Source organism: Pteropus medius, unplaced genomic scaffold (assembly GCF_902729225.1).
Source record: "Pteropus medius unplaced genomic scaffold, Ma_sr-lr_union100, whole genome shotgun sequence".
NCBI lineage: Eukaryota > Metazoa > Chordata > Mammalia > Chiroptera > Pteropodidae > Pteropus > Pteropus medius.
The window spans coordinates 2,297,791-2,319,057 of NW_024353787.1; the positions used below are offsets into that span (position 1 = coordinate 2,297,791).

The following is a 21,267-nucleotide window of genomic DNA, read 5'->3' on the forward strand; positions in this document are numbered from 1 at the left end:
CTTTAACTGGTACAACTGTGAGACTGTGTTTCCTGAACCACTCTGAACTTTCATTTCTTCATCTTACACCTGTGTTTATCCTTTATTCCTAGCATGGCATCCAATATACAAAAGGTGCTTAATGTTTGATAATGATGGCAGAGAGTCTCAAATCTATATCTCTAGTATTACACACACACACAAAACCAGGCTGTTCCTGTCGTGTGGCACTTTCTAAGTAAAATAACTGCATGTTGAAGAAATGGGATCATATAGAAAGTTCTAGCAAATGCCTTAGGATCTAACCGCCTGAGTTCAAATCTCACTCTGCCACTTACTACCAGCTGTGGGCAATTAGGCACGTTTCCTTATTTTTAAACTTGGGATCATATCTACCTCATAGAGTTCTCGTGAAGAGTAAATAGGATCAGTGAGGTAATAAATGTGCTTGGCACGACACTCGGATGGTAGTATTTTGTATTTCCAATCCTGCCTCAGACAAGTCCAAACCTTCTCTCCCAAACTGGCTCTTTAAGTCCCCCATCCCCCAGAAGATGTCCTTTTCCCATCGGTAGCATCGTCCTTCTCCCAAGCACTAAGTTGAAAATGCTGTAGTCATTTTGGACAGCCCTCATCTTCATTCCCCAAACCTAGTCAGGTAGTCACCGTATACTGACAGCTTTTTCTTCTAAGTATCACATGCTCTTCTTTTCCCTGACTTTTCCATTCCTGCCATCTTTATTCTTGGCCTTATGTCTGCATTATGCCAACAAAATTTCATTCATTCACAGAGTCAATAGATATTATTGCAAAGCTATTAGGAACCAGGTACTAGCTAATCTCCCTAATTCCAGTCTCTCCCTTCTCTCATATCTCATCATTGCCAGACTGACTAGTCTTGCTTAATCACTACTTTTATCATGTCAGCTCAGAAAATTTCAGTAGCCCCCTAATTCCTACCACATCTGGTCTAAATTATTTTGCCTGTCTTTCTAAAACCTTTACTACTCTAACTTTGACTTATCCAACTTCATTTCCCACCATCTCCAACACAAACTGTCCTCTTCCGTCAGGCTGTTCTCATTCTCCCAGGAAAATAGCATATTCATGGCTGCCCCCAGGCCCTCACGCCTGCTGTTCCCCTCAACTACAAAGCCTTTCCTCTTCCTCGGCCAGTTTGAAACCTGTGACTCCCTCCTCCTTCCATAAAGCCTATCTCGACCACTTTGGTCCTCACCAGTTTCTCGCCTTTGGTCATTCAGGGATGGTCATACCATACATGGGGTTTGCTGATATCTTATTAAGTATTTTCATCATTTAAAATTGTTGTTAAATAGTCGTAGAACTTTATACTTGCCACTTTCACACAAATCTTCTCATTTACTCCTCTCAGCAGTTCTACAATGACAGGAAATGAGGAACTATTTTTTACAGATGAGCAAACTCAGGCTCAGACAGGTGAGGCGACTTGGCCAGTGCCATTCATTCGACTAGTCAGCAGCAATGGGGGACTTGAATTTGGGTTTTCGCTCTCCAAGTCCAGCACCCAGTCCCGGTCCCCATAGCTGCCAATATTGTTTCAAATGTATTCCATCAGCAGTACCCATAAGCTGACCAGAAATCCTGGTTTGCCTGGGAAGGTCCTGGTCTACCCCTGTTGTCCTGGCTTAATTATTAATATCACCCTCCCTTTTTCTCTCAAAAGTATCTTCGTTTGAGGGATAACTGATGTGGTCACCTGAGTTGTATGATGTACCCAGAACTGGTTTTCAGTAAATGCTTGAATGTTTGAAGGTTCTGACGTCTGCTTTTATGATCCCATTTATTTTGTTCATGTATGGGTTGGCAGCTCTATGACCTGATGACTATGGCTTTGAAGTATCAAGTATTGCTGTGTCCCCGTCCCAAGGATGTATTGCTGGTCACTTTCAATCATTTAGATGCCATCAAGGGATTCATCCAAGACTCCCCAGCCCTCCTGCAACTAGTGGACGAGACTTTCCGGCAGCTGATTGAAGTAAGATACCATCAGTTTATCACCTCTCAGCCCCAATACTGTTCTCATTCCTCTGTTAAGAACAAGCAGCTTCTATGACAGAGAGAACAGGGTGAGGAATGGGAAATCCTGCCACTCTCCCAGAAGATTCTAAAAATCTCCAAGTATCCATTTTGGTAATACAGTAGGCATTATCATCTTAGGTCCCCACACTCTTGCCTTCAGAATTGGGAAAGCAGTGATACAGAGCCTTGCCATTTTCTCCCTGCTCTTTCAAAAAGGGAGTTGGTGGCAGATGTTCTGCTAAATCTTGGGGAACAGCCTTTCCAGGTCTGTAGGGGACAGAAGAAGTGAAGCGTACCCCTGTCCAGGTGTGGCATGACAGGATTTGGTGAGGGAGCAGTGCTGGCTCTCCTGCTGTCCGCCTTGCCCCAGCAGCTGAGTCCTCTCCTTGCTCATCTGGCTCCCATCCCTAAGTGCCCACCTACCCCTATCTGTCTGCCCTTCTCATCTCACTTCTGACAGTCAGTTGCTTCTTTCTGCTTCACCTCTGGCAGGTATACGGGGGTCTCTCTGCAGGGGAGTTCCAGCTGATCCGGCAGACACTCCTCACCTTCTTCCAGGACCTGCACATCCGGGTGAGTGAATGGGCAGCCCCAGGAGCACCCTGCCACTGCTGTCCTAGGGTAACAGGGTGCCAAGGGCTGACATTGCCCAGGTAGTGCCTGATATCCTCAGTGTTTGGCTCCATAACGGTAAACTCTCCGATGACAAATCTCAGCAGTTTATAAATGGACCAAGGAAGACAGTGATACTGCCACTCCCTTCCAGTTACCTTATGTGTCCCTTTAAAATATGGTTTCTTTCCTTCTCCAGAGGAAATGTACTCTCAAGGCCACCAGCCTGATTGATCTCCATTGCAAAGCCTTTTCTCAAACCTCTGGTATCGTCGACTTCCCCAGTATCTGATGCTGCAAGGAAGCTACCCTCCTACTCCATAAAACTCACGCCTTTCCTCAGTTTTCATGGCACCATACCATCCTGGCCTTCCCCTCCCTCTTCCATCTCCACGCCTCTCATTCCTTCCTCTCCGTCTTCCTGTCTCCAAATCTTCTCTTTCTGCCTCCACCCACCCTGCTCTTTAGGAATCTCTTTGCTCCCTACTTTCTAGCTCCTTCACCTAGGACTCCTGAGTCTAACCTCTACTCTACCCTTGCCTTGGCCCCGCCATCCGGACTGACATCTCCACCTGCTTCTTGAAACCCTCCATGAGGCTGCCCACCGGTGCCTTTCATTTAATGTCTGTAGCTCAACTAATCTCCAAAAGTCAAGTCCTTGCTGGACTTCCTGATTTCTTTTGAGGGCACCATCATTCCTTCACTCACTTGGCTCAGAACCAGAGCGTCGCCTATGATTCCCCTTCTCTGATCTTCATCTAATTGCTCTAAGGCCCCTGGAGTCTGCCTTTTCAATGTCTACGCCCTCCTTTCCATTCCTGTTGCCTCCAGCCTAGCTCAGGCCCTAATACTTCTTGTTGGCTGTTGCCTCTCACTTGATGCTGCCTCCTGTCTTGCCTGCTTCAGACAATTCTACACCCTAACTTTTAAAAACATATCTCTGAGATTCTGAATTTGGGACCCGTCTCTCTTGGACAGGACTTTGTTCCTTACCATAATTTAACACACTAATAAGGGAAAGATGGATGATGTAGCAAAATGAGCCCAGGATCTGCAGTCCAACACATTTACGTTTGAGTCCCACTCCACCACACCTCCATGACCTTGAGCAAATTATTTCTCTCGAGCCTTAGTTTCAACCTATTTGGAGCGTGTCGGGAGGGTTAACTGATGCAGCATTTGTAATATACATGTATTTGCCAATATATGTATAGTATCCTTTGAACCTTTTGTACATATGCATGTGTAACATATTCACAAAATAAAATTCAAAAAGAAAAAATAGAATATGTTTAGGACCTAATTGTTATTTCCCTTCCATGGACTGGGAAATACAGATTTCAACTCTGAGGCCAATTTTATTTTTAACCCTCATTAATAATTTTATTTGCCATGGATGGAGCAATAATAACATCAACATAAATTAAGATCTCTAATAGTCATCGATTAAAATAAAAAGCATGAATGTACAAATAAGATTGAGTTTTGCATTGCTTTGAAATATTGAAAACTCTGCATCATGTTATCAAGACTGTGCATATTTGGACATTATTTTATGGATTGTAGTAATGTAAGCAGTCATAGCGATTTCTCAAGTCTGACAAGATAAAATTCATTATAATGAAAAGACACTCCTAATAATAAGTCTGTAGCAAATTCATTAAAATATATTAAAACACAAACTACATTAAGCTTTAATTGCTAAATGGGCAAGCAATGAAACATCAGAATGTTCACCAACAGAAATAGGATTCCTACATCCCAGCAGTATTCAGTGACTGATCTGTAACATCTGGCTGGTTTTCCAAGTCTGGTCTTTAATGGTATTTCTGCTCAGCTGCAATTTGTGATTGCCTGTACAGATTTTCTCTGTTTTCAAAATAGTCTTTATGGTTTTTAGATTTATTAGCAACACCAACTAATTAAATCAAGAAAACACAGCTCTAATCTGACACTTCCTTGCTGGTGTTTAACCACAACTCCTCACCTGATATCCAAAGCTGTCTGCAATATCAAGAAACACCTGACGCGCTCTAATGTGCCCAAGGCTCTGACCTGCTCTGCAGGCCCAGGCCCGGCCGGAGACCACCCAAAGACCGATTCAGTTTGGAATCCTGAGCGGTTGTTTACAACCATCTCCATCCCCAAGCCCTTTCAGCAACTCCCCTTAGGAGCTGCCTCCTCAAGAGTAGGTAGGCCTCTCAGGTCACCCTCTCCCTTCCTCTCACTCCCCTTCATGCATCCTTCCATCGTGTACTTGCCTCATGTTCTTTCCGTTGTTTCAGCGGTTGGAAAGCAACATTCCATCTTAACCTCTTCATAGAATGTTTCTTATAACCGCCACTCCATTATCCTCTCTACTTGGAAACATTTCATGCCTGGAAAACTAGTCAGTCTAACCAATATTTCTTGAGTGCTTACTCTATGCTAGGCACTATTTCCAGTGTCTGAGATACATAAGTAAACAGGAAGAGACCCTGCCTTGAGACTCTCTGCTAGTAGGAAGAGACAGAGGGGACAACTAAGTCAAGTTCTGGTCTGATAACTTTTAGGAAGATGGCATCATAAGGTACAGTTATAGGGGGCTACTGGGATGGGATGTTGCATTAGACGAGCACTGCCCAACGAACTTTCTGTCGTGATGGAAGTGTTCTGTATCTGTGCTGTCCAATATGATAGCCACTAGCCACATGTGCACTTGAAATATAGCCAGTGTGACTGAGAAACTGAATTTTTAATTTAAATGACTACACTTGACTAGCAGCTGCTACACTGGACAGCACACATCGTTAGATGAGATAGCCTTTCTGGTGACAGGACAGACATTTTAGTTGAGTATGTATGTAATTAACATAGATCTCAGGGAAGAGCATCTAAACTGAAGAGCATCTAAACTGAAGAGCATCTAAACTGACAGCAAATTCAAAGGCCCTTAGATGGGGAAAAGCATGATGTGTTCCTTGGAAAAAGAGAAAGCCAGTGTGAATGAAGCACATCTAGACAGGAGCGATACTCGAAATTTACAACCTGTGCAGCATGGGCACTGACTGATCAGAACAGATGCCAGTTTTCAATAAACTGGTACTTACTAGTTGACTTAACTTTATGCCCTTGTAAGGAGTTTTATTCTAAGAGTAAAGAAAACACTTGAAGCATGATAAGGTGAGCGGTAACACAACCTGAGTTGTGTTCTGGAAGGTAAATTGTATGAGATCAGGGTAGAGGTGGGACAGCAGTTGGGAAGTTATTGTGGAAATCAGGTAAAAAAAAAAAAAAAAAAAAACGAAAGTTGGATTAGGTGCTACCAGTGGAGATAGTGAGAAGTATGCACATCTGGGACGTACTTTCAGGGTAGGATCAATAAGACTTAACTAAGAGTTTGGATTTGCGAATGAAGCACAACCATGAAATTTTTGGCCTGAGCAACCAACCAGTGATGCCATTTACTAAAAGGGGAGTATATTTGGGTAGAAATATACTGAAGGGAAATATCTTTGGGTAGAAAAATTAATTAATTCTACTTAAGGTTTGATTTGCCTATTAGATATCCAAGTAGCACTATCAAATAGCAATTGAATATACAAATCTAGACCTCAGAGGAGAGATTCAGGGTAGAGACATAAATGTGAGAATCATCAGCATACAGCACAGAGATGGTATTTGAAAACTTCTGGCCACTTGGTGGAGGCTGGTCATTCTCCCTCACCCAGAGGCAGGATATGACAACTGGGGTCAGTATTCAGCCAGTTTCTCTCACTTTCAGATCGTTAATCTCCTGCCCTAACGAATTTTGCCCTCCTCTCGTAAGGCCAGACCAGCAACCATAACACCATCCAAAGCCCTGTACTCACCACTCACTGCTGAAAGTGACCGCCAAGTCACTCACCCATTTTAACTGAGCATTTAAATCCCTGGCTCACTCTCCTCCCAGCCACCGGAGTCCTGCCATCCTCTTGGGGAACGGGAATGCTCATGATGATGTCTCATCCAGCGCTCCAGCACCACAGCTCAGTGACCTTCATTTCCTCTTTCTATAAGAAACATGGTTTCTGCCCTCCTCAGAGAAGCGGGGGAAATGCACAAAGTGCCTTACAGATGTTTGGTTCTAAGATAGAAAAGTGTAAAGACAGAGGACACGAAGGACGGGGCGGACAGTTCTACCGAAGAGAATCGGGGAAGTCTTCATAGAGGATTGGATATCTTTTACAAGAAAATAGGCTTTTACCAGGCCCATGAGAAAACAAAGTGGGAGGTGGGTTCAGATGGACACTCTAGGCAGAGGACACCATCTCAGTAAAGGCTTAAGGCATGTAACTGCCTGGTGTATTTGGCGGTGCAGGGGAGGTGAAAGCCTGCAAGCAATTGAGTATGGCTGGAACATAGCATTCAAGGAGGAGCATGGCTGCACAGAACAAGGGCCAACTGGACTTATCTGGCAGGCAGCAGAGAGCCACTGAAGCAGAAGAAGGACATGGTCGATGAGTTTAGGAGTGTCTCTTTAGTAGCAGAATGACGGATGGATCCTAAACAGGTGAGAGGAGAGGCAGGGAGACCAATTAGGAGGCTCCTGTAGTGTCCGGGCAAGAGAGGACAGTCTGCACTAGGGAGCAGGGTAGAATGGCGAGGCCAGATACCAGGAGTGACCACAGGGTTGGCAGGGCTTGGTGACTGAATAGACATAGGAAGATGGTGAGCAGGGGAACTCAGATTGCTGACTTAATGACCTGGTGATGTCATTCGCTGAGATTGGGAACACCAGAGGAGGATCAGGTTTAAGAAAAATGATGAGCCCTGTTCTGAACAGGGTGAATTGGAGGTGCATCCCATGGAACCTGTAGATGGACACAGGTCTAGTGGGCAGTGGGGTAGATGGGTCAGGTGCCCAAGGAAAAAGGCTAAGTGGGAGCTCAAGATTTGGGAGCCATCAGCATGTATGGGAGTAGATGAGATCACCTGGGAGGGAAAAGGGTGGAGTGAGAGGGAAAGGACACAGGAGAGTCACACCTATAGCTGAGGACCAGCAGAGGGGCTGGGCAAGCAGACAGACCCAACAGTCTATGTAACCAAGGGTGGATTCTCAGGTCAAACACAGACACACACTTAAGTTGCACATTTCAGATCTGCAATTTAGTCAACCTCATTAGAATTAGGCTACGAGAGAATCCAGCACATCCATATACTCCCAATTCTCTGTCCAAATTTTCTTTCTCCATGCCTGTATTGACATCCCTGGATCATAGAATCTCAAGTTAAAAATTACTTAAAGATCATCCAGCCAAACCCTCTAACCAAACCAGCTTACACATTCCCCCCAAAACATGCCTTGTGCCTGCCCATCTCTGCTTCTGAAGTGTTTTCACACCCACCCTCTTCCTCTAGGCCCAGCTCCAAACCCACAGTCATTCTTCTCTGCTCCCCATGCCTTTAGTCATTTTGCTCAGTAGGCTAGTATCCACGTAGTAGTCAGCATATCCTGCTTTATAGTGTCATTTTTCCCATTTTATGTTTGTGTCCTGTATCTGATTATACTATAATACTAAGAATACTGGCTACCGTTTATTGAGCACTTAACATGTGTCAGTCTCCTCGATAAGTGTTTTTTGTTCATTACCTGATTTGGTTGTCACATTAACCCATTGAATAGGTACTATTATTACTGCCAGTTTACCAAAGAGAAAATTGATGCACAGAAAGGTTGTGTAACTTACCAAAAACCCAGAGCTGAGGATTGTGGCCCAGCTGAGATGTACCCTAGACCAGAGGTCCCCAACTCCTGGGCTTCAGACCAGGTCTGTGGCCTGTTAGGAACTGGGCCACACAGCTGGAGGTGAGCGGGAGGGGAGCAAGCAGGCGAAGCTTCATCTGTATTTGCAGCCGCTCCCCAACGCTAGCATCACCGCCTCAGCTCCACCTGAGATCGACAGGAATTAGATTCTCATAGGAGCGCTTGTCCTTGGTCCCAGAAAGGTTGGGGACCGCTGCCCTAGACAGTCTACCAAACATCAGCATGCCAAACTGGCAGCTTACAAATTCTTACCACTTTGCATTTTTACTGCCTGGCACACAACAGATGCTTATTCTTAATGCTATGACAAACAATCTTGTAGAATTTTAGAGTTTGAAGGGACTTTCAACCTTATCTCACTTGACAAATGAGGAAGCTAATATCCAACAGAACTGATTAACTGCTACACTTTTTATGGGATTTAATCTGACCAAGACCTCAATACAGAGTGCACAAACCCGGGAGTAGAAATAAGCATATATGGTATTTTCCAGTCACATAAAAGAGCTTCAAACTCTAACGCCAGCTGGATTCACTTGCTCCAGCCCCTTCTCACCAGTCCAGCACATGGCTCGGAGTTTGGGCTCCAGTATCAGAAACAGGGATTGGTTTGAATCTTCACCTCTGCCTCTTATGAGTTGTCTTAACGTTTGAGCTGCCAGTTCCTCATATGCAAAACAGAGATGATGAGGTTCTTGTGGCTTAAGCCTTGCAGCTGGACAGAAAGTCAGCAAGAACCAAGGAATTGGTGTGGGATTTGGAGTTGGCCTTGTTTTTGAATCCTGGTCCTGCCTCGTATTGTTCTCTTTGGGCGAGTCGCTTCACTCAGTGACCCTTGGCTTTCTCGTCTTTAAAATGGTAATACAACTCAACTCACCTGGAAGATTTGCTGTGAGGTTCAAAAGTTCCGCTTGTAAAAACACTAACTCTGCAGGTGTTAGCTACGGTGAGTTTTTCTCTCATTGTCAAAAACTCACTAGGTAACGTTCCCAACCCATTACACACTTTCCATCCTCACAATGGTTATGTCTGTGAAAGTATACCAAGAAAAATTAACAATATGTGTTGTTGTTTTTTTTTCCAGGTGTCCATATTTCTAAAGGACAGAGTTCAGAATTCTAATGGTCGCTTTGTGTTGCCAGTGTCCGGGCCTGTTCCCTGGGGAACTGAAGTCCCTGGACTTATCAGGTGAATTCTCAATAATAATTGTCAAACCAGTGTTTGGGGTGCCGGGAAACCAATATGTGGGCCACCACAGAGACTGCAGCATGCTGGGCCCCTCCCTTTCTTCAGTAAAGCACAGCAGTTAGGAGGTCAGGTTCTAATCTCCGCTCTGCCACTTAGCAGACACTTGGCAGCAAACCACTCAGTTCTCCAGGGTTCATTTCCTCATCTATTACGTGGTCACTGTGAGGATAAATAAGATAATAATGCTCTAAAGTGCTGACACGGCATCGGGCACATAACGTGTACTCAGTAAATATTATCATTATATCATCATTACTACCACAGCCAGCATCTTTATCTTCCAGAAGCGCATGAATTCCTTTTTGTCCCGTAGTACAAGGAACAAAGACGCCCCCAGGACGACCCAGGCTTGGCGAGCCTTCCATCGCGTTATATTTTGTGTTCTAGAATGTTCAACGACAAAGGCGAAGCAGTGAAGAAGGCAGAATTTCAGCACGGCGGGAACTATGTCCCTGCGCCCAAGGAAGGTTCTTTTGAATTTTACGGAGACCGAGTCCTAAAACTGGGAACGAATATGTAAGCAAATTCCCCCTCCCTGAATGAATTCCAGTCCAAGGGAGGTCACTTCATTTAGAAATTCAGCTCGACTTCTGCTGTGACAACCCCTGTGACAAGTAGAGTGATTTCCCCTCAGATAAAATGCATGAAGAGATCTGCTGTTTTCAAAGGGCACCTAAGATTTCCAAATATAAAATCATTCAACATGTTTTTTTAAAAAAAAAAGTAGTTTGAAGTGGCCATGCAGATCCAGAAAGGCTTGCTATGCGTTGCTCACATTTTTTCAGCAATACACATTACTCCGCGAGAGGAGGCACTTCCACACAGCTTCCCAAGTAATTTTCTTTGTGAAGAAGTGAAATGTGAGTGATTGACAGTCGCATTCTGTACTCCCAGCATCTTTCTGGATGCTTTTAAACATCTCAAAATAAAAGCCGTGAGCTATAGTTACGGGTTAGAAGGAAGTCAGCATAAAGGGCTAGACAGTGTTTTCATGGTTTTCTCCTGACACCAGGTACAGTGTGAACCGGCCTGTGGAAACCCATATGTCGGGAGCATCAAAGAACTTAGCTTCACAGACACAGGTGAGCTTCTGCCTCCCTTATTTATCTTCTGAGCTTATTGCTAGATACAAAACTCTGCATCTAGAAATCTGTATCTGAGAAGGGTGGGAACTCTAGATTTCAAAGCTAGCCAGCGATTCTCTCATTGTTTGCAATCTTCTCAGTTCAGCCTTATAAGTACAAAGGCTTTTAATTGTAGTTTCTCATGGAGTCTTCCAGTGATCTGACTAATTAGGTAATTTTAGGCTTGGCTCAGGCACCATAATTAAGTGGGAACCACACACCAGGACATGTGAAATTAGCATTGTACCAGTGCCATTAGGTCCGTGGTGCTGAGTCCAGCACCTGTGTGTATTCTGATCATTAAAACATCCCTTTTCAGTGCTTCCCTTTATAATGATGCAGTGGCTGAAGTTCAAAATGGGTTTTAGGTTCCCTGAATTCCATCTTTACAAATTTTCACTGAACTAGCTACCAGCTAGCTATAGGACAACTCGTGGAACATGCGGTTATTCAGCAGACATTTGTCGAACTACTTCTATGGGCTGGGTACCGAGGGACGCAGAGCTGGCTTAGACGTGGTCCCAAGTGCTCTGGGAAAGACAGTGATGGAAACGAATAATCATCAGAATGGAAAAAGAGCCCACTGGGTATCCCGAACAAAGTGCTGCACCCAAGAACATATGTTCTGTCTCGTGGGGTGGGGACAGGGGACAGGCAACAGGAAGGCTTTTCAAAGGAGGTGACATTCAAGTGGAGTAAGATGCTAAAGAGCCGAAAAGGAGAAATGGACGCACAGGCTGAGGTGACAGTTTAAGCAAAGGCACCAAGGGGCAGAGGATCTTAATGTTAGGGGGAAGCAGGGAGGCAGCGTCTCTCCCACATGACTAGATAGATCACGGCCTAATCGAGGCAGGTGGCTAGAGGTTCGACTGTACAAGAACGTAGGGGCCTGATGAGGAAGGGGCTTAAACAACCTGGACTTTGTCTTTTAGGCAGGAGGTGCAGGGGTTTGTTTCAAGCAAGGGAGAAGTGAGATGAGAACTATGTTTTAGATACCTCTGGTGGCAGAGTGATGGAAGAGGCAGAGCAGGGGAAAGCTGGATTAGAGAAAGTCATAGTTGAAGCAGGGGAGAAGGTTGAACTGGGCAAGACAGTGAGAGGAGGGGAAGGATTCAAGGGTGTGTTCATGATGGCCACCACCTGGGGGCAGTGTGGTAGCTCGGATGGAATGAGTGCCCTTGGACTTGGAGCCTTTACTGAGGCTACTTGTAAATGCTGAGGGAACTAGACTGAAGAGGAAGCATGTTCTTCTCCTTCAAAGAGGAAGGTAGTTTGAGGACAAAGGGATCCCTGGGGCCTTCCACTCATCTTGAAAGTGTAAAAACCTCTGGTTTGCTGCCTCTGCTTCTGACGCAGATTGTTTCTCTTTTGGTTAAGCCTGTTTTTCTATGCTTTATTTGGACCCAGTTCTTCCCAGAAATAATTTAAAGTTATTGTTTTGCCTCCTTTTATAATACCACCCTGGGTCTCTGGGTCTCAGCAGGAAATATGATTGCCTTCACATGGCTAAAAATCATGAAATTGTTTCTGCAGCAAAGCATTGCTCCAAACCCTCTTGCTAAAGAAGAGCTGAATTTCTTGGCCAGGCTGATGGGAGGAATGGAGATTAAGAAACCCAGCGGCCCCGAACCAGGATTCCGATTAAATCTCTTTACCACCGATGAAGAGGAGGAGTATGTTTTAAACCTGTTTCTATAAAAACATATAAAAATCCTAAGTGTGTAAACTAAAAAAGTGACCATTATAAATGAGTGACACTCATAAATACAGATATAAAGATCGCAAATGACACATCAGCAAATTCAATAAGCTACTCAAAGAAGAATCCATCAGTATTAAATAGCCTGAACCTTCTGGATTTATTACAGCATAGCCGAACAAGAACTATTGGAAGTCAAGATAATCAGATTAAGAAAAATCTGTTAAGAAAACCAGAGGGAGGTCGGAGCATGATGTCTTTGAGATTAGACAGCCTCCCCCAAAACTAATAGCAGTAGTAATTCACTTAGATTTATACAGTACTTTACAGTTTACAGAGCACTTTTGCATTCATTATCTCATGTGATCCTCCTCACAACCAAATATTTGGGGTGGAGGTTGCCTTCTATTTCCGTACCCATTGAACTAACTTCTTTGTGCACTTCTGTGTGGCAGGTACTGTGGTAAGTTCTGGGGACACAAACATGGCGTGTATGACCTAGAGTCTGTCTTCAGGGACTCCCCATATACTAGGAGAATGAACATGCACACACGTTATTTCAGTGCCATGTCATAAATGCTCTAATGGAGGACTCAGTGATCACTTTGTACCAGCAGATTGAAGGAGTTAGCGTCTGAGCTGGTCTTGGAGTTTGCCAAGCAAAGGAAAGGGAAACATTCTTGGCAGAGTTTAGTATGTATAACAGTACAGAGATATAACAGGACTTGACTTTCTGGAGTGTGGGGTGCATTGGTAGGGGGTGGGGTAGAAAATGGAAGGGAAATGGCAGAAGATGAGGCAGAAAAAAAATAGGTTGCCAAGTTATCAAGAGCCAGCTTGCCACGCTGGAGAGAACCCTAACCTTCTCTAATCCATTTTTTTTTTTTTTTTTCCAACTATGCAGACAGGCAGCACTAACCAGGCCGGAAGAGTTATCCTATGAAGTTGTCAACATACAAGCTACTCAGGTGTGTGCAGGGGATTCCACAAGTCAAATCTTATTCCCCTTCTCATCTTGTAATAACCTGGAACTTCAAAGGCCCTCCCTTCTTCTCTCCAGTCAGCATGTAACTATAGTCCCTATTCTGACAAACAGGTAAGGAACCGAAATGCATCACAGCGGTGGGACGAAAATTAAATACCAACTGCACCTCTCATTTTTCTAACAGGACCAGCAAAGGAACAAAGAGCTGGCTCGGATCATGGGGGAGTTTGAGATCACAGACCAGCCGAGGTGGAACGCCAGCAAGGGGGATGATTTGTTGGCCATGATGGATGAGTTATAGCTGTGCTGGCCAGGCACACCCCTCCCGCTACAGGAGAGGTTGCCTGATGAAGACCCCGGGGAATGCACCAGGGAGCAAAAAGATGCTGCTAGTTTTCTATTAAGTGAAGCCATTACCTCTTGTTCCTATTCATGTTGTAATGAACTGTGTAAGTCTCTCTCAGGGAGCACACTCTCTGGAAGGCACACACATACCCATATTTTCAGCAAAATACATTGTAGCTTTTAAATTGGACTTTCCCATTCTCCTTCTGGTTTTACGACAACCATCCAAAGCATCCTGGGCCATAGATTCAAGCCCCAGAGTCAGTAAGGGGGCGCTGTCATGGCCACTTTCAATGACAGCTTTCCTGTGAGGACTTAGAACACACAGATGTCTGTAAATCATCACAAAACTTCAGAGCTTTCTGGGATGTATTCTGCCATATAAGTGAATTTGAAATAAGTAGAAAAGGCAGTTGCCTCAAATAGTTGGGGGAACTATTTAGACAGCCTTCCTCTCCCTGGCACACTGGGAACTATAACCTCAGAGGCAGAGGAAGTAAGGCTGTGACAGGAACCCCCATCTGGGTCTCATACAGAGCATGTGAGTATCTGGAGTTCTCCACATCTCTATACCCACATGTGGTGTGGGCTTATCCCATATGGAGATGTGTACCGAAGAAATAGTTTGCTTTTCAGCATGATATGTACTCCTCACCCCCAAAGTCTTCCTCTGCCACTTAGTGTTCTTGCCTTCTAAATACACCCAGCACAATGTGCCAGAACATCTGTCTCCTCTGCTTCACCATCAGCGGCCAAGCAGAACTTTAAGTTGGATAGATGGAAGGCACACATGAAGTGTCATTTTCCCTTCCCTGAACCAGATGAGCTACTTCCCTGGGCACGATGCAAGTCTAATTGGGATCCATGTAAAATATCTCAGACCAGGGCTGCCCTAATTGTGTCAGGAAGGCTTGTCAGCCTGGGACTGAGTAACTGGCAGGCTTGGCGCCAGCCAGCAGCCACAGGTCAAGGTCCATTCAATCCTATGGAAGGAATATCCAGAACGGCAGAGGGTAAGAGCTAAGCTGGTCTTTGCCTGAGATCTGATCAACCACAGGGACCACTCAGGCCCCACACACCCTGGCAAGAGTGGAGGCAAACATAGTTCTGAATGTGAGGACCAGGAAAGCTGTCCATTAGCTTGCCAGGGCATAGGGTTGCAGAAAGGTAAATCACTAAATTTAAGTTACTTCCTGCCCATGAAATATATACTTCCTTACCTACAAAGACGTCCATTAAGGAGGAGAGACATATCTCGCTGTAAGACACCTGTTACAGACTTGCAAAGTGCCTTCTGTTTTAATCTCTTTTAATTAATCTGGCCACCAGTTGTAGTGGCCTGACTGGGCAACAGATGAAGGGGAAGGTTCTTACCTGTTCTGAGCCTGGCTTCCATAGCACTGCCACGAACCTGAACTTCACTGTCTGCTCATGTGCTGGAGCCTTGGAGGTGGGCCATGAGCTGCCAAGAAGCAGCAGCTCCTCCCTCCGCCTACCCCAGAGCGATGCTGAGGATTTCAAATGTATCCGTCCTCTCAGTAAATAAACAAGATACAGATCTCTGGTAAGGCAGCCTCGTGATGAGGCAATCTTTTGAGTTTCATGTCTCTAGACTTGCACAGATATTGAGAAAAACGAGTTTATTTGCATGGTGGTTCATGGCATCCAGAGAGAGCAGGGGAGCTGGGAGGAGGCAAAGAAAGAAGAAGATAGGGAGTACTCTGGCAGGTGTGAGGACTGAGTACTCACCACACAGGAGCGTTCACTTCACACCAGGCCACGGGGTAGGAGAGCGTCACACAGCAGTGCCCCGTGAGCTCCAAGGGGAGGCCATGCCACAGCCAGAGTCAGGACGCAGGGTTCTGGTCCCACCCCTGCCTCAAATTCACCATGGTGTCTTGGGCACTTCCCTCCACCACGCCTCAATTCCCTCCACCACGCCTCAATTCCCTCATCGGTAAGAAAGAGAACTAGTTCACTGGCCCAGAGCCGGCTTTGCCCACGTAAGCTGTTGAGTTTACAGCTTCCTGGGCCCTACCCGAGGTGGGACCTGAGAATTGGAATTTTCATCCGTGCGGACCCCGACTCCATGCGTTGGGGGTACATCTGCTCTCTTTCAGCTCTTCTGCGTCTAATCTCAACTAACTGCCGCACTCTTGTTCTTCCCAGTGTCGGAATGCCCTCCAGATCATGCCAGGCAAAGCTCTAGAAGCCATCGAAACCAAAGTACTTTAAGGGCTCCCAGAAGAAAGATAAAATAAAAATTGAGAGTGAGGAGGGAAGGAAAAAAGGGGGAAAGTCATCCCACGGAGTTCACATAAGTATGTAACAATTTTTAAAGGTAAACTCACTTTTTTTCTTAGATCCAGATCCTGGTAGGCAAGAAACAGACTTCAGCACGGTAACCAGATTCTGGAGATTCCCCAAATCCAAACAGGATCCCATTCCCTCATCCACTCCATCTACACTGTCACTCTGGTTTGCATCCAGTAAAGAGACCAACTCGAGCCACAGGAAACCGCAGAAAAAGAAATACAAATTTTAGAAAATATATTTATCACAATACTTAATCATAAAGACCTAAATTAAAATCTGAAAACTAATATAACCTTCGCCTACCCCTTACTGCCTTTAAGTACTGCCCTGGATAACTCTCTTTAGCTGCTAAATTCTTGGACAGCTGACCATAGAGGGAGTTAAAGGAAGTGTTCACAAGGATTGGGCCAGGGAACAGCTCCTTCACAACTGGCATGAAGTAAATTCTCAGATCATAACTCACCTCTCTTCAAATGAGAATGTCTAGATGCATTCCAAGGGCTAATGGAAATTAATTGTGGGTTATTTGATTACCTTAACACCTCTCCCTACTCTCTGTCTCTCCCCCTCCTTCTCCCCTTCCTTCTCTCCCCAGGCACCTCTCCCCACCACTACCTCTTCCTTCCTCCTCCTCCTCTCCTCTTCTCAAATTCTCCTCCCTCTGTGCATTCTTTTTGTTTCCGGCCAGTAGTGCTCTGCTAACAAAAGTAACATTACCTTCTCTGTTCCCAAAACTACATGAACCCCCAATTGCATTAGCCTTGTGAGGCCACACTATTAACACGGCCCAAGAAGAGCTGAGGGCAGAACCCAGGACTCCTAAGTCCTGGACGTGCACATTTGCCTCCAATTACTCTGCCCTCCTTTCTCTTTATGAAATTCCCTGACTTCCTTTTGAGACACTGGGACCAGTGTTTTTCAGGTTTTCAAGGGGAAGTCATGGTGTTGACCAACGATATGCGACTCAGGTGCTCTGAGTATCTTAAAGGCCTCTCAGCATTGGTTAGGATTGAGAATACTTGTTTTGTCTGCTGCCCCTCATCTCTCCCCTCTACCTCGGCATATCTTTTACCTATACCCTTCCTCCCCTCAATCGCACCCAGCCTTCTTTCTGCACCTCAGAATTCATCCAAATGTCTGTTGCAGCTCAACGCTCCTATCCAAGCCGCCCTCACCCACCTCTTTGGCCTCTGCTTCTCCAGGAGCTCCTTCCCTCCGTCTTAATTCATCTGGCTGCTCATACATTTTTCTCCATTCTCTCACCAGCACTCCAGTCTCCCCTGCTGCCAACCCTTCCCTCCCTCCTCCACCCCTATAGTTCTTAGCACCACATACATCCCAATTCTCACGCCTCCAGGGCCTGGCTTTGCTAGGTCCAACAGCCTTTTCTCCTCCCCATTCTCTTTGGCTTTTTGAAGGCCCTTGGCCCTGCCAAATATCTTGTCCTCCTAAAACGTTCTCACCCTTGGACCCTGGTGACCCTAATCGCACTACTTTCCGACTACACTTCCCCCCCCACACACACACCTCCCTTCCTCAGTGGTCAAGGTTTGCCCTGTATGATGCAGGTGGTGGCTTAGCCATTTTTAAGACTGTCAAAATGACCAGGTCATTTGCCGTATGTCCTTTATTTCATCCCTGGCTTTTTTCACTCCTCATCCTACCTCTTACTCAGACCCCCCTGCTGACCAAATGTTTTATGTGCCTCTCAGTGCTTAGTTTGCATATTTCTGCAAATTATTTGCATCATTTTTTTTTTCGGAGAAGCTATTACTTCCAATTATTACTACGGACCCACAAATCTCTGTGTTCCCCTCTCACCTGGGCTACAGCTCACTTTCTCTGAGGTGTTCCACATCACCTCACACTTCAGTGTTGGTAACACTGATGTTATTTTTATTTAGCAGATTTACTTCACTTTCAAAAGGCATGAAGGAATTTAAATTAAATGTAATACAAAACAGGACAGTCATCCATTGAAAAGAACTGGAAGTAATGGGTAGAAGTTACCAAAACCTTTCTAATAATGGTTTCTAATAAAACCTTTCTTTGTCGCCTGACAAAGAAGTGAGTTGCTGGTCACCAGAGGTGGTCAGTTAGGGGAGCATCTGCAGGTGCTGTAGAGGGGATTTGGGTACTGGGTGGTAAGTTGAAGCAGGTGACCTAGGAATCACCCTGACTTTCAGGATTCTGTGATCCCCTGACAACTGAAAACAGAAGCACAACAGAGCTCATTTAAAGGGAACAGAAATTCAAGGCTGCCGAAATGAACTTAATTTGAATGGGCCTTCTACTGGTCTGGGTTGTTGGTCACAAAAAATTGAAACCAATTCTGGCTACTAAGTCGTGAAGGAATTTATTGAAAGGGGATCAGGCAGCTCAGAGTTGTTGGGAAGATTGGAAAACCATGGTCAGGAACAGGGGAGGTTAGACAGCACAGGAAAGGCTCCAGCACCAGCAGCACCTCCAGCATGAGGCGCTAGATGACGCAGAAATGAGGATGCAGCCCAAACGGTCCCTGCTGGTTTGTGTCACATAGTCCAGGTTTAAAGTCTGAAAATGCCTGAGTTTAGGTCACATGCCACAGCTGACAAGGATCAGAGACAATATCTGACCTTTAAATCATCTATAGTGGGAAGCACAATCCCACCTGCTACCAAAACTCATAGAATGTCAGATTTCCCCAAACATGGAGAAAGGAGTCCAGCAGCTGAGTAGCCAAAAAATGAGATCTCCTTCCCAGGAATGACACCCCTTCCCACCCCAACCCTCTTATTCCTTTCAATGGGCCACCATCTCTCTGGATACCCAGTTAAAATTTAAATCACTGATTCCTCCTCCTCCTACCCATACTACAGACTTAATCAGCCTCCAAGGATTCTGATTAACTGTTTTCAGGATCTTTAACACTCATCCCATTCTTTCCATTCCCACTGCCACCATCTTCACTGAAATCCCTATCACCTTCTGTCCGCATTCATAAAACCAGTGTTCCTCACGCAAAACTGTGGTTTATACTGTGAAGTATTTGGGCCTCCTAAGGCTTTCTCCCTGTTGCAACAGCCAGGACACTAATAGAGGAGGTAAGATTTATATAACTATGGCGAATCTGCATGCAACAAGCAAACATATAGCAAGTAATAGGGGTCAGAGGAGAGACATCACTCCCAATTGAGGTAATGAGTGAAGATTTCAGAAAGGTACAGTAGTTGAGCCCAGCTTCGGAAGGAAGGGATTGGATTTAACATCCAAAGATAAACAATCAAGGACTCAAGGCAGATGGAGCAGGATAGCAAAGGCAGAGACAAAAGTGTAGAGCTTGTCTTGGGGTTGCCGAGGGGCTGAGTCTGACTAGAGAGTAGGGCAGTGGGTCTCAGATTTTTGTGTGCATTGTTAGATGGGCAGATTTCCAGTCTTCACTTCTGATTCTGTAGGTCTGGGGTTGAGTTTAACAAGCTTTCCAAATAACAATGAGGCAACTGGTTCCCATACCACACCTTAAGAAACACTGATTGGAGAGTTTGGGTAGAGAACCTGAAGGAGATCCAGCTAGAAGGTAGGTTGGAATCAAATCGTGGAGAGTTGTCATTGTCAGCACTGGAACTTTTATTCTGCTGGTTAATTGAAAGTTTTCTTAGCAGATAAATGATAAAATCATACTCATGCACTTTGAATCTGTTGGCAAAGAATCATGAAAGACAAAGGCCAGTAAGATAGTTTTTATAATGACCAAATGAGAGAAAAGGAGTCTTAACTAGGTTGGTGGCAACCAGAATAAAGAGGCAAGTAAAGGGTGGGAGACACACTTCAAAGACTCTTCAGGGCTCATTGACTATAACAGCTGTGGAGGAATCAAGAAATGATAGAAATTGTCAAGTTTATTTAAGGTGCCCAATTTGGGGAGCAAAAAATAGTGGCAGCAACCACAGAAATAGAAAAATTCAGAGCAGCAACTGATTGGAGAAGGACTTGGTGAATTTTACCTGTAGACATTCTGAGTTTCAAGTACCAATAAGATATATGGGACTAAGTAACAGAGAGATGGAAAATGGAGCTTTGTAGAGCAGTCTTGGCCAGAGACCTAGACAAGGGACTCAGCATGTAGAAATAGATGGCATGGAGATAGATGTGACCAGTAGACAGCTGAGCTAGGAATATAGCCCCAGAGAAAGCACAAACGTTTAGGGGGCAGGAGAATTAAGTGGGGTGGGCAGGAGAGAGGGAGCAAGAAATGGAGAAGAAACCATCAGAGAAATGGGTGAAACCAAATGATACAGTGCCTCAGAAAAGAAAAACGAGAAGGATGGGCAATATGGTCAAGCAATGGGAGGATCATGTAAATAAGCTCTAAGAAAGCAACTAGAACAAGATCATTAATAATCTTTGCCAGAGAAGTTAGTAGAATCCTGGGATTAGGAGACAGATTATAGCTAGTTGAGTGAGTAGGTGAAAGTCCTTAGACTAGAGTAGCAGTTCTCAAACTTTTTGATCTCATAATGCCTTTATAGTCTTAAAAATTATTGGAAACCCCAAAAAGCTTAATTCAGTTTAAAATAACAATAACTCATTAACATCACATATTTTATATTCAAGCTAACTATATTTTCCAAAAGAAAAAATTATGCGAGAAGCGTGACACTGTTTTATATATTTTGCAAATCTCTTTAATTGTCTGTCATAATAGGAGACAGCTAGATTCTCATATCCGCTTCTGCATTTAATCCATTCTGGTTGAAGTACATGAAAATCCAGCCTCACACAGATATGAGGTTGGAAAAGGAACTGCACTTGGAGAATCACTGGTATAGAGCTCTCTCTTGAGAAGTTTGACTGTGAAAGGTAGGAAAACAAGGGTACCTTGCATGGAGGAGAAAGACAGTTTTTATTTTTAGGATAAGAAGAGATCAACTGTGATCACCGGTAACAAGAGAAGTCTCCTGTGGGAGATGGAAATGAATGAGAGTGAAGGAATCAAATAGGCCTAACTCTTATTTAAGAGTTTCTCCTATGTGCCAGGTGCTGTCATACATTAATGCAAGTCATTCAAACCTTACATATTTTCTGAGATAGACATCTTTTTTCTTCTAATGAGGAAACTGGGGCTGAGAGAAGA

The 21,267-nt window shown here is 44.7% G+C and overlaps 1 protein-coding gene across 1 annotated transcript in view; it reads left to right on the plus strand.

Moving 5' to 3' along the window:
* Window positions 1-15,403, plus strand: part of OSCP1 (organic solute carrier partner 1) — a 26,006-nt gene extending 10,603 nt beyond the window's left edge. The window contains exons 3-10 of the mRNA XM_039851078.1: window positions 1,829-1,996; window positions 2,533-2,613; window positions 9,522-9,625; window positions 10,073-10,201; window positions 10,698-10,767; window positions 12,343-12,482; window positions 13,413-13,476; window positions 13,678-15,403. Of these exons, the coding sequence (XP_039707012.1) occupies window positions 1,829-1,996; window positions 2,533-2,613; window positions 9,522-9,625; window positions 10,073-10,201; window positions 10,698-10,767; window positions 12,343-12,482; window positions 13,413-13,476; window positions 13,678-13,794 (873 nt within the window). The 3' untranslated portion in view covers window positions 13,795-15,403. The remainder of the gene's footprint in view (window positions 1-1,828; window positions 1,997-2,532; window positions 2,614-9,521; window positions 9,626-10,072; window positions 10,202-10,697; window positions 10,768-12,342; window positions 12,483-13,412; window positions 13,477-13,677) is intronic.
* Window positions 15,404-21,267: the final 5,864 nt, after the last annotated feature.